This window comes from Talpa occidentalis, unplaced genomic scaffold, assembly GCF_014898055.3.
Source record: "Talpa occidentalis isolate TD23 unplaced genomic scaffold, MPIMG_talOcc4v2.1 talOcc4.9, whole genome shotgun sequence".
In the NCBI taxonomy this organism is placed as follows: Eukaryota; Metazoa; Chordata; class Mammalia; order Eulipotyphla; family Talpidae; genus Talpa; species Talpa occidentalis.
In genome coordinates, this window is record NW_023605305.1 from 18,071,107 (window position 1) to 18,098,598 (window position 27,492).

The following is a 27,492-nucleotide window of genomic DNA, read 5'->3' on the forward strand; positions in this document are numbered from 1 at the left end:
CTCAGCCTCCTTCTCCCAGAACAGGACCAAGGATGCTTATTACACAGCAGTGTCGTCAAGAGGACCAAGGGGTCTTCTAGATTCATTCCCAAGTTCAGGCCTTGCCCTCACTTCCTCTAAGCCCCTGCCTTTGGGGCGGGCCCCTCTGTGGGTTCTGAAAAGCTTACAGGAGACCCCTGGATCTTGGGGTGTCATGCCGTGGGTCTCCTACTGGGCCTTTCCTCCACCCTAATTTCTGGGTTCTGGAAGTAGATTAGAAGCTAGAGGCTACCAGTTTTGGTCTTTCAACAATATCACTTCCTTTGGGCTTTGCCTCTGTGCTGGTACATTGTTGGGGAGCAGAGGCCATCTGACCTGGCTCTGACTGCCCCCCGGCCCCCAGTACCACCAACTCTGGTGCATATTGGGGTAAAGAGGAGAGGCAGTTTTGGGTAAGGGGACAAAGGTGTGCTCTGGAATCAGCCTGGGTTTATCTCCATGTGAGCCTCAGTCTCCCATCTATAAAATGGGGATAACAGTTCCACATTTCCTGGAGCTGTGAACATGTAATGAGATAATGTGTGCCAAGGCCAACATATTAAAGCACTAACTATGATCATTAAAATAATGACATTAAGGAGAACAAAACCGGAGGCCACCCGGAGGGCAGGGTAGGGTTTAGAGAGGAGGTCACACTGAATCTGGTCTTGAGGGGCTGACGAGGAAGCCCTGGAATGCTGGCTGTCCCAGGCGGACAGTCAGTGCTGCACCTCCACACAACGGAGCCACGCAGCCACCACCACGGCTGCGGAAAGGCGGCGACATGGGTGTGGGCAGGGGGCTGCACAGCCACTTGGTGTGATCTTAGTTTTGTCCAGAAGTGAAAACAAAAAATCACCAAACTATTAACTCTGGAGAGTGGGATTATGAGGGGTCTTAAGAGTCAACCAGAGACATTTCTGTAAGGTTTTCACACTGGGGAGGAATACTTTTAAAGAAAAGAAAAGAAAGACAAATCAGTAGGGGACCAATGGGCATGAGCAAAAAATATCCCCGAGTTACAGGCAGAACAACTGATCATCCTGCTTTGCCTGGGACTGTGGGGTTTCTCGGGGTTCAGCACCTTATGGGATAAAACCCCAAAGTTCTGGGCAAACTGAAACAGGCTGGTCATCCCAGATGTGGGAGAGCTTGGGTGCCTTGAGCAGCTCTGGAAGGATAAGGTGGGGGTGGGGGGTGGCCAGGTGGGGAGGCAGGTGAGGAGCCAGGAAAGATTTGAGCAGGGGAACGTGGAAGCAGGGAGCTTTGGCATGATGCTTTCTTGCTGGGTGAGGAGGAGGGGCTGGAGGGAGTGAGCAGAGGGAGATGTTAGGTCTTGCCTGGAAGGTTGAAGAAAGGCCCAGAATCCATCTCTCCAAGCTGGAGTACCCCTCCTAGGACTCTGACCTTCTTGCAGTGTCCACCCTACGTCTGCCCGCGTTCCCATGTGTAGGCTGGTAGAGGCTCTTCAGTCCCATCCCCCAGAGGCCGAGGCCCCCTAGCAGGCCCTGGAGTGGGCAGCAAAGGTCTAAGAAGAGAGGACCCCACAAAGAGGAGCATTTCAGACACAGTTGTAGGAGAAGACAATCAAGTGATGAAAACCCAGCATAAAACATGCTCTCCCAGGAGATGCTGGCTGCAGACAAATGGACATTTGGATAAATAAAGAGGTGATTAATCAGATTCCCCCATTAAGTACAATGAACAACACCATATAATTAAGCCAAAACTTGTGACAGAGAGCTCCTTAATGGATCAGGCACTTAGGAAGAATTAATTAAGAAGGCACTGAGAATTTCAAGAGTGACTATAACAATGGGGGTGAGGGAGGAAAGGGGAAACCAGAAGGTTGACAAAAACAACCTGCATTTAACATCTGGCTGGCATGGGATGGAGGTCAGGGCCCAGCAGTTACCAGCAAGACTTGGGATGGGGTCCCAACTTTCACTTACAAGCTGTAGCATCTGGGAAAGTAATTTGCTGGAGCCTGTTTCCTCATCTGTAGAATGGGAAGTGAGGTGATGTGATTAAAGGACTTTGCATATAGTAAGTGCTCAATAAAATTAGTATGGATTGGATGAGTCACTTTCCCTCTCTGGATCTTATTTCTCACTGGCAAAAAAAGGAGACGATGTCTGGTCTTCTTTACAAAGAAACTGGAGAATCAAATAAGACCACATCCATGGAAGCAATTATATACTATTTGGAAGCAATAATGTACTATTTAAATTGTAGAGTGCCGTGCCTACATCTGTCATTAGGATAATTTATCGACTCCTTGGTTTCAAACACCAAGGTCAGATTCTTGCTGCTTGCTCTCTGGAGAAGCTGTATATTGTAGTGGTCAAAGTGTGGCCTTTGACTCCTACCTTTAACACTTATGAGCTAAGTGATCTTCACCAAATCACTGAACCTCTCTGTGCTTTGAATGTCTCCATCTGTAAAATGGGGATCTTGGTAATAGTAGCGATCTCAGGGGGTTGTGGTGAGGGCTAAATGAAGGACTATGTGCAGAGCTGGCCTGGAGCCAGGTGAAGCCACGCTAGTTGTGATGACTGTTGTCCATAGGCCAGACTCCGGGTCTGGATCCCCACAGCCTCAGAGGACTCATGTTCTGAAGGAGAGAGGACAGCTATCCTACATGCAGGCCCCTCTGAGGCCAGGCAGTGCACCCCCACTCCAACCAGTCCAACTGCCTAGCCAGTCTGAACCCTTGCTCCCCTCATTGACTCACCAAACACACATGAGCACTGCCTGCCCCAGGCCTACACTGGGCACAGAGACCCGACTTGAAGTGCCAGAGTTACAGGCAACCAGAGAGGACGAGGACTTCCCCAGGGACTTGCACTGAGCCCGCCCTTAACATGCTGCTCTATGTCCATCTCATTTACTCCTGTCTCTTGTGAGCCGTCACTTTCCATCTGTGGAAACTGAAGCTCAGGGTGGATAGTGCCAGACACAGGCAGGTTCATGGCAGAGGCAGGATTCAAACACAGCCCTGTGGGCTCCAAAGCCTGTTCACCACCTCATGTGTCCCCATTAGCATTTCTGGTTCAAAAATGGCTGCTGGGGGCCTCCCCTGGTGGTGCAGCGGTTGAGCGCTGGCCTGCGAAGCTGCCCACAGCCTCTGCAGCACTGGTTCCATCCCTGGCCGCCAGCGAGGGTCCCACATGGTGCGACAGACCTCTCCTGCAGCGTCCACTGTTCCCCTCAGCAGTGTACTTCGTCAGTCTGCCTGTTCTGTTCCCTGCCCTGGCTCTGGTGAATTCTCTCACCCTCCTGTGCTTCTGACTGTACCCAGTGCTTGTATAAATAAAAAAGAATGGCTGCTGGGTCCCCAAAGCATTGCCACTGTGGCCTAACTCCCTCACTGCCGAGACCGGCTACCTCCTGGTGGATCCAACCCTCCCCGTAGGCCCACTGGTGATAGGCTCCCTTCAAATCCATCATCTTTTAGCGGTGTGACCTCCAGTAAATGTCCAAAGCCCCTGGCTCCAGTTTCCTTACCTATAAAAAGGAAAAGAAGCCAACTGACCTTCCGGAGCATGGCTATGGTAGAGAGGGAGCTCGAATAAAGGCTATTCTCTCATCTCTTCTGAGTCAATCCTGCTTCTGCTTCTGATTTAGCTCTGTCCCCAAGAAGTTTTCTCATTGCTGATTTACTGGTGTCTTTCATTCTTTCTGGAGGACTTTCATCCTTGCTAAGCAGAGGAAACATAAAGACTCCTTCCTGTAGGCCTTTTGTGATCTCCCCAAGCAGCACAGCCTGCCTGTCTCCACAGCACCCCTGGAGTGCGGGCCCCCTGGATGGTGGACTGTTTGCTGGGCTGCAGGGCTCCCTCAAAAAGCTCCCTCTGTCTGACCTGACGTTCCCTCCATGCTGGCCTGGCCAAGCTGGCCTTTGCAGGTGAGCAGCCCTGGCCAGTAGCAGAGTCACTCCCACAAACACCAGATAAGATGCCTCCCTCCCTACAAAAAAAAAACTTCGATTGTCCGTGTCTCCCCTGGACTTTGGCTTTTCCTTAGTGGACTCTTGTGTGAGTTTATATCCTGTCTGACTCTGAGAATTATAATGTCAAGACCTTGGGCAATCATTTGACATTTTAGGGCCTCAGTTTCCTCATCAGCAAAATGGGAATGAAATTCCTACCCTCTGGACCTCCCAGGTGGGGGAGGGTGGATCCCATGGGATGATTGCCATCTGAGAACCATCATGCTCTCCCCTCTCACCTCCTGTTCCAGTAGGGCCAAGAGAAGTAGCCCTGCAACACCTGGACCCGCTTCTTCCCCACCAAGCACCCTCAACAGCAAAGTCCATCTCCAGGGAGTTGACTGCAAGAGGAATCTCCTGGGTGTGTTTTATATTAAAAGAATACGCATCCTGGGCCTCCCCGGTGGCGCAGCGGTTGAGCGCTGGGTTGCGAAGCTGCCCGCGGCCTCTGCGGCGCCGGTTCGATCCCCGGCTGCTCCCCGGCCACCGGAGGAGGATCCCACATGGCGCGCAGACCTCTCCTGCCGCCCGCTGCTCCCCTCAGCAGTGTACTTCAGCCCTTCTGCCTGCTCTGCTCCCCGCTCTGGCTCTGGTGAATTCTCTCACCCTCCCGCGCTTCTGACTGTACCCAGTGCATGTATAAACAAAACAAACAAATATAATAAATAAATAAATAAAAAAAAAACATGCCTCTATAAAAAAAAAAAAAAAAAAAAAAAAAAAAAGAATACGCATCCAGCATCCTACTCTGAAACAGAGCCTCCTCCTTAATTCATATCCCCCCGATCAAAATAGAAACGATGCTCTGCAGAGATGCTCGATATCTTCATCCATGGCTTTGTGTCCTCCTCACCCCAACCTGGCAGTAGGTACAGGAACTACCATCTGAGAAGCCAGCAGGACTGGGTGCAAACCCTATAGCCACCATTTACCCACAGGCAGCTCAGCAAAGCTGAACCCGTGTCCTCATCTGAAATGGGGATAATTCATTCTAGAACCCAAGAGCAGATGAGGCCAGGGTAAGCCTGAAGTCAGGAAAATGGACAGCTGGAGTCATCGGAAGGACCCTGAAAGGACCGGGCTTCATCACCTTTATTAGACCTTTTTTTTTTTTTCAAAAAAAAAAAAAAAAAAAAAAGATTTATTTATTTATTTATACAAGCACTGGGTACAGTCAGAAGCGTGGGAGGGTGAGAGAATTCACCAAAGCCAGAGTGGGGAACAGAACAGGCAGACTGAGGAAATACATTGCTGAGGGGAGCAGTGGGCGCCACAGGAGAGGTCTGTTGCGCCATGTGGGACCCTCGCCGGTGGCTGGGGATCAAACTGGCACTGCTGAGGCTGCAGGCAGCTTCACAGCCCGGCGCTCAACCGCTGAGTCACCAGGGGAGGCCCTTATTAGACCTTTCAATCCTCAGCTTTTTTGTTCAGCCAGTAAGTCTCTATTGATGTCAGTGACAATACTGGATATTAGAGATATAGAAGCAAGCAAAAGCACAAGCAAATACAGCCCTTTTTGTGATATTAACAATCAACAACATGGGAACAGAAGGGAACTTCCTCACCCTGGTAAGAGGCATCTATGAAAAACCTACAGCTCCCATCATACTTAATAGGGAGAGACTGAAAGTGTTCCCCCAAGATCGGGAACAAGACAAGAATATCTGTTCTCACTTCTATTCAGCATTGTACTAAATGGTCTACCCATGATAATTGTGGAGAAAGAAAAAAAAAAAAGAAGTCAACGGCATCTGGATGGGAAAAGGTGAAGCAATACTGTTCTTGTTTGCAGGTGATAAGACCTGGTATATAGAAAGTCCTAAAGAATCCACAAAAACTTAGAGCTACTAAATTATACCAGCAAGTTTGCAAGCTCCAAGATCAATATACAAAAATCAGTTGTATTTCTGCATACCAGCAATAAACTATCCAAAATTGAATGAAGAAAACAATTCCATTTACAGTAGCATTAAAAAGAATTAATTCTTTAGTATAAATTTAACCAAGGAGATGCAAGATGCATAATCTGAGAACTACAAAATATTTGTTGAAAGATATTAAAGAGCTAAATAAGTGGAAAGCTATCCAGTGTCCATGAGTTGTAACTCTTAATATTATTAATATTGTAATACATCTAAATCGATCTATAGATTCAATGAAATCTCTGGCAAAATTCTAACTCCTTTTTTTTTTTTCAGAAAGGATAAGTTGGTCCTAAATTCATATGGCAATCCAATGCACCCAGAAGAGACAAAATAATTTAGAAAAAAGAATAAAGTTGGAGAACTTATACTTCTGGATTTCAAAACTCGCAACAACACGACAGTAATCAAGACAGTGTGGTACTGATATAAGATTAGAGATGTAGATCAATGGAATAGAATTGAGAGTCAAAAAAATTTATCCATTTACTTATGGTCAGTTGGTTTTCAACAAGGGTACCAAGACCATTCAATGGGAAGACCAGTCTTTTCAATAAATGGTCTAGGACAGCTAGATATCCGTATGCAAATGAATGAAGTTGGAACTCCTACCTCACACCAATTACAAAAACTAACTGACAATGGATTACAGAACTAAATGTAAGAGCTAAAACTGCAACGCTTAGAAGGAACCATAGGTGTAAACCTTAGCACAAGCAGCCAAAGAAAAACTAGATAAACGGTATGGCATTAACATCAAAATCTTTTGAACATCAAAAGATGTGGTACATATACACCATGGAATATGACTCCACATTCAAAAAAGATAAACTCAAAAAAAAAAAAAAAAAAGATAAACTCATGCAATTTGCAGCAACATGGATGGAGCTGGAAGGGATCATGCTCAGTGAAATAAGCCAGAAAGAAAAAGAAAAATACCAGATGGTCTCACTCATAGCAGGAATTTAGAAAACCTAACTAAGGGACCAGGAAAAAAGACTAATTATAATAAGTGAAAATCATAATCAACAAGCAACTATAAACCAGAGACACACTATGGGGGAAGTGGGGAGAGAAGGGAGCAGGATCAAAACAAGGGTGGTAGGAATTGTATGGGCACTATAACTAAGATGAAAATGCATACATTGTGCAAAAATGAAAAATGATGTAAAAAATATATAAAATAAAGACATTAAAAAAAGATATTTGAAAAGTCAATCTACAAAATGGGAGAAAAATTTGCAAATGTTTTGCAAAAGGGTCTAGAATCCAGAAAACATAAAGAATTCCTATCATTGAACAATAAGACAAATGACCCAATTAAAAAAACTGGGCAAAGGATTTGAATAGAAATGTCCCCTAAGAAGGAATAAAAGTGGCCCATCAGCACATGAAGGTGCTCAACATCACTGGTCATTAGGGAAATGCAAATCAAAACCTCAGTGTGACACTTTACACACACAGGATGACTATAATAAAAAAGAGAGATAACAACTAGACTTGATGAGGATGTGGAGAAACTGAAAGCCTTAGGAGCTCCTGGTAGGAACGAAAATGGTGCAGCCAGTGGAGAACAAGAGGCCAGTTCCTCAAAAAATATATAGTTATCATGAGGCCCAGAAAGCCCATTCCCAGGTATATTTCTGAGAACTGAAGACAAAATCCACATGGAGTTTGTACAAGACTGAGCTCAGCATTATTGAAGGCAGTCAAAGAATGGAAGGGAGCAGGATCTGGGTTGAAAACAACCCAGACCTCCACCTGCTGATGAACGGACAAGCAAATCTACTCTAGCCACATTGTAATATATCATTAAACCATAAAAAGGACTAGGTACCAGGGGCCTCCCTGGTGGTGCAGGGGGTTGAGCACAGCGCTGTGAAGCTGTCCGCAGCCTCTGCAGCATGGGTTCGATCCCAGCCGGCCAGGGAGATACCCATAAGGTGCGGCAGACCTCTCCTGTCTCACCCGCTGCTCCCCTCAGCAGTGTATTTCAGTCACTCTGCCTGTCCTGTTCCCTACTCTGACTCTGGTGAATCCTCTCACCCCTGCCCCCACAACTCTGGCCTGTACCCCAGTTCTTGTATGCATGAATAAATAAATCTTAAAAAAAAGGACTAGGTACCAACACATGCTACTTCACACGTGAGCCTTGAAAACATGATGCTAAGTGCCAGAAGCCAGGCACCGAGGACCACGTAATACATGAACTGTCCAGGTAAGGTGAAGGCGGAGCCAGAAAGCTCAGTGGGGTTGAGGGAAATGGGGAGTGATCACTAATGGGTTTGTGGTTTCTTTTTGGGGTGATAAATATGTTCTGGAGTTAAACAGTGGTGACGGCTGCACAATTCTGTGAACATACTAAAACTGCTGAATTGTGCACTTTAAAATGGTGAATTTTGTGGTATGTGAATTATACTCTCTAAAAAAAAAAAAGACCTCAGACTTGAAGGGAGATGGAGTGTACGTTCATTGGGGTAGTGGGAGAGGGATCGGCATCTTCTCCTCTACCCCACCACCACACCTCCACGTGAAGGAGAGGTGCCAAAAATGAAGCAAGAGGGATTTGCAAGGTAAGGAGGGGGAAGAGGGTCAACAAAGGGAAACGCAAAAACGGTGTGGCGAGAGGAGAGGAGGCTTGGCTAGTAGAAGGCTCTAGAAAGACTCCGGTGGCTGGAGCAGGAGGACCCAGAAGGAGCTGGGCACCAGTGGGAGGGGCTGGAAAGGCTGTTGTGTCCCCTGGTCGGGTGCTAAGGTGGCAGGGCCAGAGGCTGAGCAGGGGCTGGAGAGGGGGCACCAAGCCTCTGAGCACCTCCCAGGGTCGGACGTTTGACTGCAGGTATCAGGCACCTACCGTGGGGGTCAAGTGCCCCCAGTCAGTAACTGGGAGGAGCTGGGAGGTTGTTTCTCCTGGCTGGGCCACTCTCCATATGACCTGCCAGAGGAGGGAAAAATACAGTTCCCTGACTTACGCAGGGACCTCTCCCTTCTGGATGCTCCCAGATGGAAACACGGACGAAGACCAGCCTTGCTGCCATGGCAACAGCAAAACAATCATTTCTGATTTCACCTCCTGAGTAAAGACCAGGTGGGAAGCTGCCTAGCAACAGTGGTGGGCACAGAACCCCTCCCCGGGCGCTCAGGATCCCCCTCCCGTCATCATCTCTGTCCCGGTGGGGATCCCAGCTTCCCTGCTTCTCCTTCCGGTGGAGAATTACAGTCATCAACACCTAGACAGCCTTTCCCAGCTGGGACTGGGATTCACGCAGCCCTCAGTCATGTGGGATTGTTAGCCCCGCTGGACAGAAGGCACTGAGGTAAAGAGCCGAGGGGGTGCGCCAGCCCAGGCCCCTCCCCCTGCACTGCCCTGGCGCTCCCCAGGCTAGGTCTGCGTGTTTGTATAGTTCTGCTCTCATTCACCTGTCACACAAAGGAATGAACGATCCCCTCTATCTCTGTCCCCCACCAGTTCTACAGAGAAGGGTTCTCTGTTCTGGCTCAAGAGAAGACCTTGAGAGGGGTCATTTGGTGTCTGTGAGAGCCAAGACAGTGAGGAGGGACCGGTCCCGAGGGGTGCCGTGAGGCGACTGGGTGATGGTGTTTCCCTTCAAATGCTGTCTCTGAACTTTAACGCTAGCATTAATACGGAGGCTAGATCTTGCACACACTTACTTGGTTGGGTGGGTGCCAACCTTTGTGCCAAGTGCTTTGTGGGCGCCGTCCTGTGTAGGCCTCGTGATCAGAGGGCTGGGTCCTTACTCTTGTTCTATGGAGGGGTACAGCCTGAGAAGTCAGCGCTGGAGGGGGCAAAGCAGTATGTGGCAAAGCCACCTGGGACTCACTCTCCCAGGCTCAGTTCTTAATAGATATTAGCAGCACCCCCAGAGACTTTCTCCTCCTCACCCCCGACCCACCCCCGCCCCCCCAGGCTGGCTGGGAAGATTAAAAGGGAGAGCAGAGTTGCTGGCAGAGTGGAGCAGCCTCCTGCAATCATTTCCTGGCCCTGGGCCAAAGGCTGCAGGCAGACCTGTTGGGGGAAGAGGTGCTGGTGTCTGCACGTGGAGCAAGGGGTGGGGGGTAGGGCACCTCCTAGGGATGGCGCCCAGATCTCCAGGGCTCAGACTCAAGGGAGGAAGGAAAGGGAAGCCTGGTTCTTAGGTGCTGACTCTATGCATATGCTGGGCATGGCACTCACAGGTGGCATTTCATTTATGCCCAGAATGACACAAAGAGATAATAACCGCTAGCACGCACGTATGCCAAGCTCTCTTGCACGTTTAGCTCTGACTCACTTAATCCTCACAGAAACATGCCAGGTAGAAACTAAGCACCGTTGCTTTGCACATGGGAAAACGGAAGCATAAAGGAGAAACTGGCCCGAGGTCACATGGCTGAAAAAGATTTGACCTACGTCCTCTGGTCCCAGAGCCCACGAGCTGGGAGTCACGGAGGAGATGCTGGCAGAGCGCTGCCCCCATTTTCCAGAGGAGCGAGCTGATAAAAATGTTCTGGAGTGAAACAGTGGTGACGGCTGCACAATTCTGTGAACATACTAACACCGCTGAATTGTGCACTTTAAAATGGTGAATTTTGTGGTATGTGACTTATACTCACACACACGAAAAAGAGCTCAGACTTCCAGGGAGGTGGCTGTGGGAGAGGGACCGGCATCTCCTCTCTGCCCCCCCCAACATGAAGAATGCCTGTTATCAGAGGGATGGGTCCCCACTCTAGGGGATGCCTGTGGCATCACAACATACTTAGCAGCACCTCCTGGGTGGGCAGGCACCTTTGCCACTGCTCCCCATCAGCTGCTCCCTGGCAGCCTCTGGACCATGAGGGATGGCTCTAGTGCAGAGTCTTGCCCACAGCTGCCCAGGACAGAGCAGAGGAGCCGACTGCTTCCACCCACCTGGGAGAGCTTATTTTGTTCAGGGTATTTTTGCCTGGAATCCTGCACCCAACTGCACTCTTTCCTAGAAATGGCATCAGCCCACTTCCCCAAGGTGTCTGTGAAGGGCCCTGATGCCAGGAGTGGGCTGGACCAATGGGCCCCACACCCTCCCCGGATCTCTGTACCATCTGCATGAGGGGGTAGAGGGATGTTTCTGGGGAACCTCCTGGCTCCTGCATTCCAGGGTTCTCTGCCAGGAGCGGCCCATTCAGTAAAGTCCTGACTGCCTCACCAACCCGCTGCCCTCCAAATCACCATCCCACCGGCCACCGCTGCCACTCCCTAAGCACTAAGGGAGTGCTGCACCGAGTGCTTGCAGGGAGAGGGTCTCTCGCTGACTTCGCTCGCACCCCTGAGAGGCAGGTAGAAGTCTCTCCGTTTTACAGACAAAGAGACTCAGCTCAGAAAGGCTGAGCAGCTCGCCTGAGCTCAGCCTCCCAGGGAGCAGCAGAAGCAAGATCTCACCACTGCTGGTGCGGCCGGGTGAGCTGAATTCTTACATCAAGAATTTGGCGGTAGCAGCCCTCCACAGCCCCCACCAAGTCCCATCAGGCCCAGGCCGCCAACTAGTCAGCCTGTGACAGCTGACAACCAGGGTGAGACTCCCAGACTGGGCCCCAGACAGCCGGTCACTTCCGCGGAAGATCCCTGGGTCCCTGGTGGCCTATCTGGGGAATGACAGCTCGTGGCAGCTTGGGGACAGCAGCCGGCTCAGATGTCTCCTAGGGCTGCTGCCCAGTAGACAGGCAGTGACAGGCTGGTACAGCTGGCATCACCTGAGGTGGATCAGGCACCTGGGGACGCCCTGCCTGTACCCCACGTCCAGATCAGATCCTTCTTAAACATCTGGGGGCCTTCAGGATGGAGGTAAGAATACCAACATAGTACTGTGTGTCTAAATATTTAAGTTACAAAGTAAGCTAACCAGCTCTCTTAAATAAAATATGTTCTATCTTCTTACCTAGACACAATGGTCTGGGAGTCCAGGCTGCGAATTTAAATTCTGACTCAGGAGAGATGTGTTAGAAGGCAGTATGGCCTCCCAGCCTCTGCTAGCATCCCCACTCTGTGCTGGGGAGCCATGCATCCCCAGACACGTGTGGAGGCACCATCCACACCCGCCTCTCCCCACCCTGGCCGCTGGCCTTTGTCCTTGGGTTTGGAGGTGCACACACTCGCCACACACACTATGCACAGAAGCCTGGCAGGTCCTGAAAGTGTCTGGACCAATGGGACAGGAGACTCGGGCCTGTCGTGTGCAACATGCTCCCAAAGGAGCATCTCAGGTCACAGAGGTGTCTGAACTCCAGGGGCAGCCTTGGGGGTGCAGACAGCTTGGCGGTTAGCATCAGGAACTCCAGGCAAGTGCCAGGTCTGCATGTGCCTGCTGAGTGTGACCCAGCTAGCCCCTGCTTGGGCCCCATCTGCTCATCTGTAAAACAGGGGCGACAGTCTCTGCTGGTCGGCTGCAGTGGGGAGCACTGCAGTAAGGCCTGCAAAGAGGTTCGTGTCCTGTTTGCAGACCACTCAGTTCTGCAGAGATCACATCCCTAAGCAGCTCCCAGCACTGGGGTCCTCCACCACTGCGTCCTGGACAGGGTAGGTCATTTCCCAACTTGGTCCATGAAAACATCCGCACCCACGTGGACAGAGCTCCGGCCACCCCGCGAGTCCCCAGCACAGCACCTGGTTCAGAGCGAGCACCCGTGGATAGCTGGCACGCAGAGCCAGCGCGGAAGCTGGGGATTATTCACACGGGCTTCCCATCTGCTCGTGGGGTTCGTTCAAGCACTGCCCGCTCCTTCTGAGGGCCGGACTCGGTGCCAGGCTCTGAGGGTTGGGCGGCTTGCCAGGCCTCACAGAGTTCATGAGGGATTTGATGTGGAAATAGGAACAGATTACAACAGCGAGGTGCCAGCTGCGATGGGACCAGGTACTGCCCGAGCCCAGAGGAAGGTGTCACTGCGGCAGGGGCGCGGCGCCGAGCGGATCCGAAGAGGGAAGGAGGGGTTGGCTGGCCTTAAGCGGGTGGAGGCGGGGAAGGGCTTCCAGAGGCAGGAACGGCACATGCATGACAGTGAGGTGTGAGGTGCAGCTGGTGGGTCCCCATCACGGTGGCCGGGGGTTCGGAGCCTGCCAGTGGTGAGGGTCAGGGTGAGCCGCTGGGCAGCCCAGGGTCCCACTCCCTAGACCAACGTTCCCAACGTGTGGTCCCTGGAACAGCAGTGGCAGCACGTTAGAACTTGTGAGAAAAGCACATTCGCAGGCCCCTGTCTGGGGGTGACCCAGAAGTTTGTCTTTCAACGAGTCCGCCAGGTGATGGGGATGCACGCTGAAGTTTGGAAGCACCTCACCCGGCTGCCTCCTGAAGGCGGTGAGGGGCCCTGCTCGGGCTGTAAATGGAGCGGGGAGAGCTGAGCTTCATCCCATCACTGCAGCAGACTGGTGAGGGGCTCCTGAAAGGTCCTCACTAAAATGTAGTCCCATGTGGACCCCCTGCCCCCCAGCTGGACAGCTGTGTGTGCCAGAACAATCTAGCTTCACCTGTGAGAGGGAAAGGGAGCCAGGCTGGGCAGAGCCTGTCACCCCGGGGAAGGGGCGGGGCCAAAAGAGGGTCAAGAAAGGGGGGCTGGTTATCATGGCAACCTCCCCTCAGGTGAGACAGAGTAAAGGAAGGCGGCTGGCTGTCCCCACCCCCATTCCCAGGAAGGAGTCCCACGGATCCCCCAGATCTAAGTCCTCCCCTGACCACATCCAACTCATCGGGCTCTTCTAAGTCCATTTGGGCCCCAGGTGGCAGTTTCCTCCCAAAGAAGCCACACCCTCCTGGCCACGGGCTAAGGGCTGGGGGCTGTCTCCTTGGCGACAGCTGGGCTTCTGTATCCATGGTGACCTTCTCAAGAGGGCTGACCCTCAGCCGCCAGGCGCTCCTTCCTCTGCCACAGCTGGTTTAGGAGCAGTGACCCAGAGCAGGGAAGGGCTCTCCTGCCCCCTCTCAGTTGGCACAGGAGGTGAGAAGGTGGAACATGAGATGCGGAACACAGGGAACAGCTTTTCAAGGAAGCTCAGAACCACTCAGACCTAGCTTGCAGGTGAGGGGAGAGCAAGCCGCGCCCTCAAACCTGGCAAAGCACAAAGTAGGAGGTTTCAGGGTGTGGTACCTGCTGCAACTCTGGGTTCTCTTGGGCAGGCTTTGGCACTTTTCAAGCCTCAGTTTCCTTACTTGCACCCAGGAGACAACATCAGTACCTACCTCTAGGATTCCCGCAAGATACAGTGAGGAAATGCATCGAAGTGAGAAGCGTGGGGCCTGGCACCTCCCTGCAGCTAGTCTTCCTGTCCCTTAGGGAGGATGCCCACCCACTCCTGCGTGGCCTCTCCACTGGTGGGACACGTGGTAGGGAACAATAGTGGCTCTGGGGTCAGAAATACTCCCTAAACATTGCCAGCTGGGACTGTTATTACTATTAATCATCTGGCAATGAACGGAGCCCAGCCTGGTAAATTGCTTCCTCCAGGTAATTTACACTTCCTATTGTCTTTGCAATCTTCATTCACTACCAGCTGATACAGGAATGTTTTCTAGAAAGCAGGAGCCATGTTGGGCTTCATTTTCCTGAGTGCCTGGCCCAGTCCCTGGCAGGGAGCACCCAAGAAGCTCAGCATGGAAGGGACTTGGAAATCATCTCCCCTGACTTAGTATGCAAGGCAGAAAGCGCTCCTTCCCAGCCTTATCAAGCGCATGAACGCCTCCAGGGATGAGGTCCTTGTTCCCTGCCCATGGAGGATCTGTGCCCAGGACTCCAGGGAGGCTCCATGGGATGAGCAGGAGCTGAAAGGGCAGCTGCAGGAGTGGGGGGCTATGGGGAACTCCCGGGGCCACCCCCACACCCTGGCAGCCCCCACTTTCCCTCCCGCTGAGAGCTGATAATAGGAGTGGTTCTAATTATGCTCTAATTGCTTTCTTCCAGGCAGTTTCTCTGGAGCCAAGGAGTTCAGAGTTCATGAATAAATGAAGAGGGAGGAAGCGGGAAGGGATGTTTATTGATCCACAAATCTCTACGTGCCAGCGACTGCCCCACAAATGCTTGGGCGTGCAGCTGTGTGCAGTTTTGAATCCACACACATAAACACATCCACAGCCCCAACGTCTCTCCAAAGGTCTGTGTGCTGGGGGAGGGAGAGGTGTTGAAAGGAAGGTTACGAGCAGTGGTGTCCTAAATCGGCTTTGGGTCCCAGTCCCAACTCTGCCCTGACTTGCTTTGTTGTCCTGGGCAACTCCTAGCTTCCCCGGCTGTAGAGTGTGCAGGTGAAGGGGCTGTCCCACAGCCTCCTTAGAAAACCCACACTTGAGGGTGTTGGCGGGGTGGGGGATGGTGGGGGTGGGGATTCCTCCTGGGCTGAGCTGAGGGCTCTGTGGCTTCAGGTTGCCCTTTCTTCCAGATGCCTCGTTCCTGAAGAACCCACCAAATGTTCAGGGCCAAGTGGCAGGAAGCTCACCCACATCTCCATGCTGGAGGGAGAGCAGGTGGGGAAGAGCAGGGGCTCCGGACTTGACCTGCTCTGCCACTCACCAGCTTTGAGGCCCCGCGCAAGGCCCACCCTGGAGCCGCTTGCGCCTCAGTCACTTCATCTGCTGAACGGGAATGACAGACTTGGCGTCACGAACCTTCAGCGGGGCATGTAATGGCCTTAGCCGAGTGTCCGCGCGCAGCAAGCATTTGGTAAGTGGCAGTAGTTAATGCTAATATTGTCAACCATGCTGCAAGGCACAGGCCGGTACCTGAACTACAAATGAAGCCGCTAAGACAAGAGAGGGCAAGCACTGGCCCCAAACCCTGCATCACGTGGCAAGATGTGAGTCCAGGCCCATCTGGCTTTGAAGCCTCGGAGCGCCAGCCTTGCTTCTTCTGTCTGTCTGATCCATCTGGTCCCCAAGGGCTGGCACCTAGCAGGTGTCTATAATTATGTGCTGAATTTACAGAGAGATGAGGAAAGAAGCATAAAAACAGGCCCTGCTCCCAGTGACCAAGGCAGAGTGGGCAGAGGGAGGAAGAATGGACTGGTTTCCTTCAAGGTCAAAGCAAAGTGCTGGGTCCGAGGGATCCTGGGACTCACTGCCTCAGCAGCTGGGCAGAAGCCAAGTGGAGACAAGGGGATCCTTGGCATGTGCTTATTGGAGGAAGTCTTTTGACCCTTCCATCAGTTCCCCTAAGAAGTCAAAGTTGGGAATTCTGGCTCTGGTATCAGCTAGCCCCTGCTCTGCCGCGTCACACTGTGTGACTCTGGGTAAGGGACTTCAGCTCTCTGAGCCTCAGAACCCTCATCTAGGAGATGGGGATAAGAACTGCCCACCGCTCAGCTCCAGTGAGGGGGATTCTGGGGGACACGAGATGGCATATGTGAAGCCACATGTTAGAGGTTAAGACTGGGGGCCTGGAGTCACACTGCCTACGTTTGCACCCCAGCAATGCCCCTGATGGAACCACTGTAGCCTTAAATTCTGCTCCTGCAAAATGGGGACATCCCTCTGTGAAGGGGTGTAGTGGGCGTGACTACTCCAGTAAAGCAAAAGCACTCAGCAAACCTTCTCTATTAAGCTATGCCACCTGCAGTGACCCCGTGGCTCACTTCACATACGGGGAAAGAGCAAGGACTCCTCCAAGGTCACAGAGCCAGCTCAGGGCACAGCCAGCCTATGGGGAGCCAGTGGCAAGCAAGGTCCCTTGTCTAGTCATCCACTTGAATGGATCTTTCCCAGCACCTGGGCCATCCTGTTCAAGACTTGAGGACAGGGACAGCAGGGTGGGGTTGGCCAGGAAGGGGGCTGAAGTTGCCCTCCCCTGTCCTCCCCCATGTCTCCATGGATGCTTGAACCAGTAGGGTGTCAGAGGGCAGGGAGGGTTGACCTGCCTTCCTGGCCCACCTGGACGGCCCCTCTACTCCTGGCTGCAGAGGCCTCAGAAACAACCCCGGGGCCCGGACAGAACACCATTTGTCAGCCCTGCGTGGTGGTGGCGGGCTCATCTCCATGGCAACGGTGCAGTGTGAAGGCATCCTGGCATCATTAGGGAGCGCGCCGAGTAGTATAAACAGAGGCTGCAGTAGATTACACGCCTATTATGAGCAGTCTCGGGCTCTGAGCACTGGTAATTATGCCTAATTGTGCATTTAATTGTGTAATTGAAAACCCACATCTATGGTTCAGGCTGGGGCTGCAGAATTTACTCCCCCCCCACCAAAAAAAAAGAGGCTTAGGAGTCATTCCTAACTAGGAAATCCCAGGGTTGCCTGGCTTCTAGGGGAAGGGGTAGCCAGAGTGGACACATGGGGGTGCAGTGCCTACAGACTAGGCTCCCGTTTTCCCCACTTCCTGTGCCAGGGCTCAGTCACACTCTGTGACTTGGGATGGGGGTTGGAGGTAAGGAGTGTGTTTAAGGCAAAGGGGCATAGTTATCGCACAAAAATGTCTACAGTTGGGCCTCCCTGGTGGCGCAAGGGGTTAAGACACAGCCTATAAAGCTATCTGCAGCCTCTGCAGCACGAGTTTGATCCCTGGCCAGGGAGCTACCCACATGGCACAGCAGACCTCTCCTGTCTCACCTGTTCTGTTCCCCTCTCTGTCTCTGGTGAATCCTCTCACCCCCCAAACTTCTGGCCTGTACCCCAGTTCTTGTATGCATAAAGCTTTAAAAAAATGAAGGAAAAAAAGAAATGTCCACAATTTCTACTCCTTATAACAGATCTCATTTTGTACTACTGGCTGTCTGGTTAGGACCTGGAACTAGCACACAGTACCCAGAGGCTAGGTCCCTATAGCCACCATGCACTCAAGTGGGCACCCAACCTACATAGACATTCCTCATCAAAGCTGGGGACAGGGACTCACCACCGCCCGATTGTCAGTACACACACACACACACACACTCACACACACACGTTTTGGATGGGAGAAAATGAGGCCCAGAGTCAGCTCAGGTTGCACAGCAAGTGACACCAGAACTCTGGGATTCTGACTTGCAGCTGAGGGCCTATTTTGTACCCCAAGGTGACTCAGGACCTAGAATCGTGTCCAGCACTTTCCGGGTGCTTCCTAATATTTGGTGAATGTAACTCTGGGCAAAGGGAGTTAGCTGGTGGCAATTCTTACTTTCTGAACCCACAGTAGTCTTTCTGGAGCTCAGGAAGCTCACCTGGGAGCTGGGGGGCGGGGAGTGATGACTGAACACTTCCCAATTCTACAGTCTGAGACTTGATTTTACAACCAAATATATCATCTGGGTGTTTGGGATGGGGACACTAGGGACATTCATACAAAACAGACAGAAGAAAGAAGAGGTCATCCGAGTCCCTGACAACCGGACATGCAGGCTTAAAGCCTTGCATGGGGGCCCGGAGGTGGAGTCCTCCCCTCCCCAGAGCCTGGTACCCCCATCAATCACCGCTACCTGGGGCAACGTGGTCCACTATGGCAGCAGCTCTGACCTCCACCGGGGTAGGTGAACTCCCTGAGGACCCAGAGGCTGAGGGGTCTTTTGAGATGATGAGTCCAATCTTTTTTTTTTTTTTTAAAAAGATTTATTTATGCATACAAGAGCTGGGGTGCAGGCCAGAGATGTGGGGAGTGAGAGGATTCACCAGAGACAGAGTGGGGAGCAGAACAGGCAGATTTACTGAAAACACTGCTGAGGGGAGCAGCGGGTGAGACAGGAGAGGTCTGCTGCACCAGGTGGGTCACCTCCCTGGCTGGGGATCGAACTCATGCTGCAGTGGCCTTCATAGTGCTGCGTCTTAACCCCTTGTACCACCAGGGAGAACCCTGATGAGTCCAACCTTGACAGAGAGGGGCGGAGAGGGTCAAACATTGCCCTCTGATTGCCTCTGAGTGAGCACTGGGCTCTGTGTCCAGAACTGTCCCTGCATTATCTCAGGTCTCTAGTTCCACGAGGTGGGAGCTATTATCCCAACTTAAAGAGAAGATCAAGACCCAGTAAGGCGAAGGCCAAGGCCAAGCCCTGCTCTACCGGGGCGCCCACTGGGTATGAAAGGGTATGTCCCATTTCCTATCAGCAGCATCCAGATTCCCAGAACCTGCTGTCTCATTTCCAGGGTCTTTGAGAACACAACCTTCCTGAGTTCCTGCTCTGCATATTTTATCTCAAAGGACACCTCTCTGCTCTGAGGCCGATGATTATTATCCTGATTTACAGAAGTGTAGGTGAAAGCTCAGAGAGGTTAAGTGTATCCTCAAGGTCACCCAGCTGCAAAGATTCTGAGATGAAACTCAACCCCCAGGCTGACCCCAAAGCCCAAGCTCTTGGCAGTCAACCTCCCTATCTCTGGATTTGCCAGCTGCTTTGCGAGGCAGAGGACGTAGGCCAGGGCAACCCATTAAAGTCACAGCAAATAGCAGCTTCTGGAAGACCCTGCCACAGGCAGCCATGTGATTCAGGTTGCCTGTCTCGCTGCTCAGGGCTCTCCCTCAGCCTCAGAATCACCATCCTTCTCCATTTCCAGGTCAAGGGCTTGGATTGGGCTCCCCTGGACCAAAGCCAGCCCCACGCCCATAACTCTGCACCCCATGTCCTGAACAAACTTTTATTTATTATTTGTAATTTTTGAACAAACTTTCCAACACACCTGTCTGGTCTCAGCCTGCTCTCCCATCACCCATTTCTCCATGAATCTAGAGAGAAGCGACTACAGCGATGACAGCTGACCATGTTGGCCAGATTTTATCATCATTCTCAAATCCTTTCCTTATGATCATCATCTGAGGCCTAGACTGTATCTTCGGTTTCCTTGACTTCAAATCACTTCATCCTTCTGAGACCCACTCTGCCATCACCAGTAAATGGGTGTAAGTAAATCCCTATCTCAAAGAGTTACTAGGAGGCCTATGTCCACCATCTAGGCTAAAATCTCAAATCCAGGCAGAGATAAGGGTTGAAACTATTTGTCCAAGTCTCAGGGCAAATAACAGCTTGCCCTACAGGACACCATCTCATGAAGTGCCTCAAAGTGCCACAGGATAAAAGTTGTTGTTCTGACTACTTTATAGGAGAGAAACACAGGCTCAGAGAGGGCAAGAGACTTTTATGGAAGTTGCAAAGCAAAACAGCAATGTCTGATCTCAAAGGTAAGGCTCCTAAGTGCTGTGCCAGATCTTAGAGCAGCTGCCTTTGATGGGGCACTGATGTTAAAGCACCCCCTTGCCATGCAAAGGAGCAGAACCAACCCCCTCACAGCTTCCTGGAGGCCCCTTTCTCCATTCCACCTTGCTCTGCTCACCCCATGAGAGCCTTGCAGGCTGTTTAACCTCAGTCTGTCCATCTGCAAAAGGAGTTGACCACGCCATCCCCCACCATGTCCAAAGGAGTCAGTAGCTGGCCAATATTGTGCTTGTGACTCTGAAGCCAGGCCCAAGAACCTGAAGCACCCAGAGCAGAGCCAGACCCTCCCCAGGAGGCTATGAGCCTGCAGCTGCAGCTGCTTGAGAGCACAGGCCCCGCAGGAGCCCATCTCCCCCAGCCTTCACCATCACTATCACTAATAACGACATCAATCAGGTTGACCATGTTTCACACCATTACTGGCAGCTCAGCAGGAAGCTACATATTTCCCCCCTCACCCACCACCTTCCAGAAAACAAAAGCACTTTCCAGAAAGGAAAAGAAGGCAATCAACGTTTTTCTGAGTACCTACTATGTGTGTGACATTTGAGTCAGCCCTTTTATCTGCAGGTAGGGCTAACTCTCTTGATAGCGAAGAAAGGAGGGCCCAGTGGAGCAAAAGCCAGTGCCCAAGGTCACGCAGCTGGCACAGCAGCAGCTGACCGTAGTGTAGGTGGTACAGGGGGTTCACCGAGCACTGTGCACAATCCGACTGAAACATCACTTTCGTTATCAGATGAGAAAACGGAATCTCAGTAAAGAGGACTGTCTGAAGTCAGCGCTGCTTAGGCAAGAGCAGCAGAGTGGCACCGCGCAGGGGGCGGCTCTGAAGGCAGAGGAGGGTGTGCGTCCTGGTTGCCACTGACTGACTTTGCGATTGTGGGCAAGACACCACCTTTCTGGGCCTCAATCTCTGCATCTGAAAAAAGGGATAATAAAACCCCTATCCCATTACATGGGAGAACACCAGGAAGGATAAAAAAGGCAGAAGAGCTAACGTTTATAGATCGTTTAACATGTACCAGGCACTTTGCCAAGCACTTTACATATGTAAGCTCATTTGGTTAAATGAGGTAATGCATATAAGTGCTTAGCACAGGACTCCAGAAATGGGAGTGATAACAATGATGATGAAGAAATTGATAATGACTCCCTTGGGCAAATCTCCCCGGTTCATCCTCTTACAGGAAGAAGAGAGTGGCCTGTTAGGTTTCAGGAAGGAGGTGGACCAAGTAAGAAGGGCAGGGTTTGGACAGGAGAGGGAAACGGAAACACATAAAAATTATAGAGTGAACAGCATTAACGATGTCAAGACGACACAGCATGTAGAAAGCGAGAAAGCAAGAGGCCTATGACAGTCTGCAGAATGGAACCAGACCAGAGATGCTGAAATCTCTAGGCCAGTCCAGATTCTACCCGAAAGTCCCAGAATTGGCTGGACCCTAAGGATACTTCCCATTTTACAGATGGAAAAGCCAAGGTTTGATAAGGGGGACAGTCTCGCCCAAGCTCACAAGATGTCTGTGGCAGAGTTGAGCTTGAATTCCTGGCATCCTGCCTCTCAAGCCCCACCTCCCCACTGCTTCCCACACAGCAAGAGTCCAGGGAGGTGCCCGGATGTGTCATGGTATACATCTTTAAGATAATAACAACAAAAAGATAGACTTTACTGAGTGTTCGCTCTGTGCTGAATTTGTTTCCTCTGTTTCATCCTCACAATGAGCCTAAGAACTGGGAACTATTTAGCTCTCTTTAATAGATGACAAAGCTGGGACTCAGAAAAGGTAAGCAATTCACCTAATTCACCTAGGAAGTGACAGAGCCAGGACTCGTACCTGGGTCTGTCCAGACCCTTGTCCCTCCACTTGCCCACCTCAGCGGTACAGTTTCCCACCTGCTCCTCCCACTCTCACACCCTGTCCCCTCCCCGAAAGCAAATCTATCCCAACTACAGGAGAGTGTGCAAGACTGGCTTTTTTTTTTTTTATTATAATGATTAACCCATACACAAAAAAGAAAAAGGACACAGTTCCTCTTCTAAAGTTTTCAGCTGAGGCATCTATAGCAGCCTCTTCCTTGTCTGCCTCTTTCCAATGGATGAGAAAACTGAGGCTCCTTTCTCCCTGAGCTGGTGTCAGGCTGGTAAATTCCAGCATTCAGGAGCACATTATGGAAGCTGCCAGGCGGCCGGGACTCCTGGGGGTTAGTGACAGCTGAAGGGACCCACACCGCAATCAGTCCAGACAGACAAGGGAACAACAGAGCCAAGAGACCAATTTTCAAGTCCCTTCTGGAAGTATCGCATGTAGTAATTCTCACAAGCTGCCCAAAGTCACCAGCCAACATGAAGGAGAATCAGAATCCCAGCCTGATGCTGCCTAGCCCGACTCCCTAGCGCTGGAAAGACCCTCCAGGCCGAAGGGTGGCTTTAGCTGAGCTGGGGAGAGTGATGGGGGGGGGTGAGGGGGAGGCAGGGGGACTACCTCTGCCACCTGCATCTCTCTCTAGAGCAGTAAATACCTCCCAAGGGACCCCTGACTTATCAGGACCAAAATGACTCACTTCACAATCAAGAAGGCAACAGAGGGTGCTGGTCAGTTGCCTGGATTCAAAGCCTGGCTTCTAACTAAAAATTTGGGCAAGCTGCTTTCTAGGATCATTAGGAGGATTAAGTGAATTAATACATGGGCAAGCACTTGCAAGGGACCTCACACCAGGTCAGCGTTCCCCGGCACTGACCATTATCATCATCGTCATCAAGAGAAATAAGGGGCAAGCTACTAACAGTGCCTACCTTTGGGGTGTGGAGCTGGGCAGAGAGAAGAAAGAACTTACCTTTATCTTCTGCTCTGTTTGATTATTTATTTGATAGTTTCATTTTTTACAGTAGGTTCAATTAAAAAATTAACATAGAAAAAAAAAAGTCCTCTGAAAAGTTTCCTCATTTCTTGGCATCTTATGTTTCTCCAAGTAGATAAAGAAGAGGGTTTCCACGGAGCCAGGAGTTGCCAAACAACCGATTCATTCATCTATTTTACAAATATTAATGGAGTGCCAGGCACTGTTCCAGCTGCTGGGGATTTAGCAAGGAACAAAACAGATAATCTCTGCCCTTCTGGAGTTTCCATTCTACCTGATCTTAATTAATCCCCTTTGCAGCCCTCAAGGATGAGCAATTTACAGATAGGCAGCCCAAGGTGGCCGGGTGAGGGGAAGTCATGTGGCTGGCATCCCACAGCTGGGAGTGGGGCATCCATCTTCAGAGCCCCAGCTGTTTCTACCACATCCAAGAGGCGGGTCTGGGGATAGCAGGTTTGGGGTTGTTGTTGCAAGAGGAGGGAAGCAACATGAATAAAGAAAGTCTCCATATCCAGCCCCAAGGCCCCACTCTGCGAAGGTGGCCACCTATGAGGGAGGAGGGCCTATGGATGCAGGTGACTCAGATCATGGAGTACAGATTATTGAGGTGCAGACACCCCCCAACTCGCACTCAGACCCAGATGTGCCATGGAGGCCCCCACATGCCTCTGCGGGCAGGAGCAGCACAGCTTCCAGCCCCCTAGTTTTGAAGTTTGGGCCTCAACTCTAGGGTGGGCAGGAACTCCCGCAGGGAATCTTTAACTACCCTCCCAAGTCCACCTGCCAGGGCCTGACTGGAGGGCAGAGCTGGTCCCCTTCAGTCCCCAATTCACACCACTGGCTTCCCTGAGACAATAACCAGGTTGCCTAGCCTGAGATTAAGCACAGCTTTCAAATTCTCCCATTCTCCCCAGGGCACCCAAGCACCCCACTCCTCGGGTGCCTGCCCGGGCGGAGGTGCCCGACCCCACCCCCGACGCTCTGCTGGAACTGATGGCTGTGGAGCGCCCATGGTCACAGTGGGCCGAGTCAAAGCGGGGGGCGGGGGCGGACGGGACCTGCTAGTTCGGGCGACCCTCTCCGGGGAGGAGGCGCTCCCTTGCAGGCCTGCCCGGTCACGAGGGTGAAGGAAGGCAGAAACAGCACAAAGGAGGCGTGAACCGCTCCTAGAGTCTAAGATCCCAGCGCACACTGAACACGAACCAGACATGGCCAGAGAGCTAGAGGCACACCAGGGAGGCACCGCGGGCGCGGAGACTTTGCGCGAAGCACACCGCTCACCCGCGCGGGCGGAGGCGGACCCAGACCCACGCCAGCGAGCGGCCGGAGGAACACACAGGGCAGGGAGCGCGACCCCGGCCCAGCGAGCCCCGGTCCCACAGCGCACCCCGACAGGAGGCTGCTCCTCCAGGGCCGGCCGGGCGCGCGGGGCCCCAGGCAGCGGGCGGGCGGGGGACGCGCGCACAGGACGCGCTCGGGGACCGGGAGCGCCGGGCTCGGCGGCGAGGAGCGCACACAAAGAGACAGCCCGGCCGGCGGGAGCAGGCTCCGCCCGTCCGCTCCGTGACTCCAGACCAGCCCGCAGCGGGGCACTCGCGCCAGACCCACACCCAGAGACACCGCACCCCGCGCCCGGACCCGCCCCGCCGCGCCCCACCCTGCGCGGGCGGCCCGCGCGCGGCGCTCACCAGCTGCAGGCAGCAGAAGGCGACCAGGGTGCAGCGCCCGCTGCACTTGCCCATGGCTCCGGGGCCGCGCGGGCCGTCCTCCGCCGCGCCCCTCTAGCTCCGCGGCCGCCGCCTCCGCACCGCGCGGGCTCCGCGTCCTCCCGGCGGGGCGCCCCGGGCAGCGGGGCCGGGCGCCTAGGGCCGGGCCCGGGAGTGCCGGGTCCCCAGGGCCGGGGCCGGCCGCCCGCGCTCCGAGTCCATGGTCCGTCCGCCCGCGCGCCGGCTCCGCCGCGCCGCGCCTCCTTTGTCTGGCCGGCCGGCCGCCAGGCGCGCCTCCTGCCCCGGGGCGGCGCGCGGGGAGCGGGGGGCGCGGGCACCGAGCTCCGCGCAGCGCGGCGCAGCACTGCCCAGCTGGGGCGGCCGCCCGGGCGCTCGGCGGCCGCGGCTTCCCTGCCCCACCACGTGGCTCCGCCACCGCCGAGAGGGAGGGAGGGGAGGGCAAGGCGGGGTGGGGCGGAGCAGCCGCGGGAGCCAAAGGGAGGGGAGAAGGGGTAGGGCGTGGAGGGGCGCAGCCCGGCGGGGAGTGGGAAGAGTTCAGGCTCGGGGGCGCACCGCCGCGGGTGAAGCCGGGCTCCACCGCTTCCGCTGTGTGACCTTGGGCAGATCGCCTCACTTCTCTGCGCCTGTTTCCATATTCACAAAGTAAGAAGAACAATGTCGGCTTCGGAGGTGCGGCGAAGAGGAAGCGCAGTTGCAGGAATGAAACGCTTCGCCCGTGCCGCGCCGCCGGAGGGCGCTGGAGCACCCCGGCACCCGGGCTCTTCGGGCCCAGGGTGCCAGCCTTGACCCTCTATTCCACTCCGGAGTCCGTCGCTCTTCCCAGCCGCCCTCCGAGTACCTGAACACATGCTCTTCCTTCTTTCCTTTTGACTCACTGAGCCCGAACTGCATACCCCTGGGGGCCCTGGGGTCCAGAGAGGACTCTGCGGCCTGTTCCAGAAGCCCTCGAGCATTGCCAGAGCCATGCGGGTGAGATGGGGGTTGGCAGAGGTGTGCCCAGGGGCCGGTGGCCAGCCACTCACCAGGCTGCCGAGGAGATGAAGGCGGAAAGGGCTCGCCAGCAGGAGACTGCCTTCTCCAAGCTGCCCCCTTGCCTCCCGCCAACTCCCCAACACATCCTAGATCCACTTATTAATGCCTGCCCCACTCCTCACTTCCTTTATCCATCCTGGTGATTAGCATCACTCAGGTGGGACTGTCCTGTCACCCTTCAGGCTTTTCTGTCCCCTCTGACCTGACAACTGTGCCTTGAACCAGCAGTTTCCGCCCTCTGGAGAGAGCAGTCTAGGGAGGGACTGTCATTAGATAAGAAAACATACAAATAACACGTAACTATAACTTCTGATAAGGGCCTCAAAGGACAACAAAGAGAATATGGGGGCATCATTTAGGTTTGGAGACCGGGAAACACCTGGAGAGTATGGCATCGAAGCCGAGCTTTAATAATAGGCTGCAAGGAAAAGCAGGAGTGTTCAGAATGCTCCTTGTTCTGTCCCTTCCTCTCCACTCCCACCCGCTCTCTTGACTCAGAAGGCCATAGGATAGAGATTCAGACCCATGGTTCTGGATCTGAAAAGCCTGGGTTTCAGCCTTGCCACCTGTATGCTGCTTACAGAGTAAGTACTCAAATACATTACCTTCTCCTAGGTCTGACTAAATAATTTGAGGGTCCCAGTGCAAAATGAAAATGTGAGGATCCTTGTTTATACGGATCCTGGTGGTGCAGGGTTTAAAGTCTCAGCGCTACCAAGCTATTGCCAGCCACTGTAGCATGAGTTCGATTCTCTGCCAGGGAGTTGATCCACATGGCACAGCAGACCTCTCCTGTCTCGCCCACTGCTCCCCTCAGCAGTGGATTTCAGTACATCACCTGTCCTACTCCCCACTCTGTCTCTGGTGAATCCTCTCCCCCACAGCCCCCCTCACCCGGACCTCTGGCCTACACTCCAGTTCTTATATGCATAAATAAAAATAAAACTAAAAATAAAAGAATTTCAAGATGAGAACACAGAGTATTAAACCAAGCCTAGGAAGGGCCCTAGAAGACTCTAGAGGGTACAAGCCCATGAAATTAGCTCTGGCTTCTCCCTGATTGATCTCCCTCCTCCACTCACTCCTCACTATGCCAGTTGGTATTTTAAAACACACAGGATATTCCTAGAGTTGATAGTACACTGCTGAGGTTTCACTTGTAGTAATAAACTGAGATAACAGTGGAACTTTCCTCAGCTATGCTCGGTGAGTAACAGCTGTGCCCAACCAGGTTCCATGACTAGACAGGCTTCTAGGAGTCTGTGAAGTCTCTAAAATAATATGCAAAGCTTCATGGGAGCAGATGTGCCTTTTCCTGGGGAGGGTCCACAGCTTTCATTTCACATTCTCCAGAGTCCATTTCCCACAAAAGAATTAGAACCAGTCCTGCAAAGGTTTAGCCCAGATGTTAATAGTTCTTGAACAGATCCTCCTGAGGGCCTTGTCCAGAGAGAGCCGGTTCCCTCTATGATGCTAGCAATGCAATTGAATAATAACAGTAACAGCTACCATTTATGGAGCTCTTACTGTGAGCTAGCCACTTGACATACATTATCTCATTTAATCCTTATAATAGCAGTGGATTCCATGGGGCTCTGACTAGGCCTTGCCAGGCTGTTGGCCGTATCATATCCATGCTTGTCACACCCTGTCCCATGATGTGATTGACTCACTCTTAAGTCTATCCTGTGGGACCAGAGATGGCCTGTCTGACCTCAGCAGAACTAATCCTAGCCCCTGAGGCCTTCCTCTTAGTCTAAGCCTTGCCCTGATAATACACAGGCACACCAGGTCATCTCTCATTGTCATGCTTTGC

The 27,492-nt window shown here is 52.6% G+C and overlaps 1 protein-coding gene and 1 long non-coding RNA gene across 3 annotated transcripts in view; one reads left to right on the forward strand and one right to left on the reverse strand.

The window, feature by feature from the left end:
• The window catches only part of NKAIN1 (sodium/potassium transporting ATPase interacting 1), a 49,379-nt gene that overhangs the window by 15,823 nt on the left and 6,064 nt on the right, over positions 1–27,492 (reverse strand). The window contains exon 1 of one of the 2 annotated variants that reach the window (XM_037498874.2): positions 24,606–24,668. The exons of the other annotated variant lie outside the window; for it this stretch is intronic. Coding sequence (XP_037354771.1) covers positions 24,606–24,659 — 54 coding nt within the window. The 5' untranslated portion in view covers positions 24,660–24,668. Of the gene's footprint in view, positions 1–24,605; positions 24,669–27,492 lie in introns of those variants that run through there. 2 annotated transcript variants of the gene reach the window in all.
• On the forward strand, positions 13,796–20,822 carry LOC119235484 (uncharacterized). The gene is made up of 5 exons (XR_005122848.2): positions 13,796–13,977; positions 14,857–15,046; positions 15,329–15,609; positions 19,576–19,745; positions 20,795–20,822. It is a non-coding gene; the product is annotated as an uncharacterized LOC119235484 (long non-coding RNA).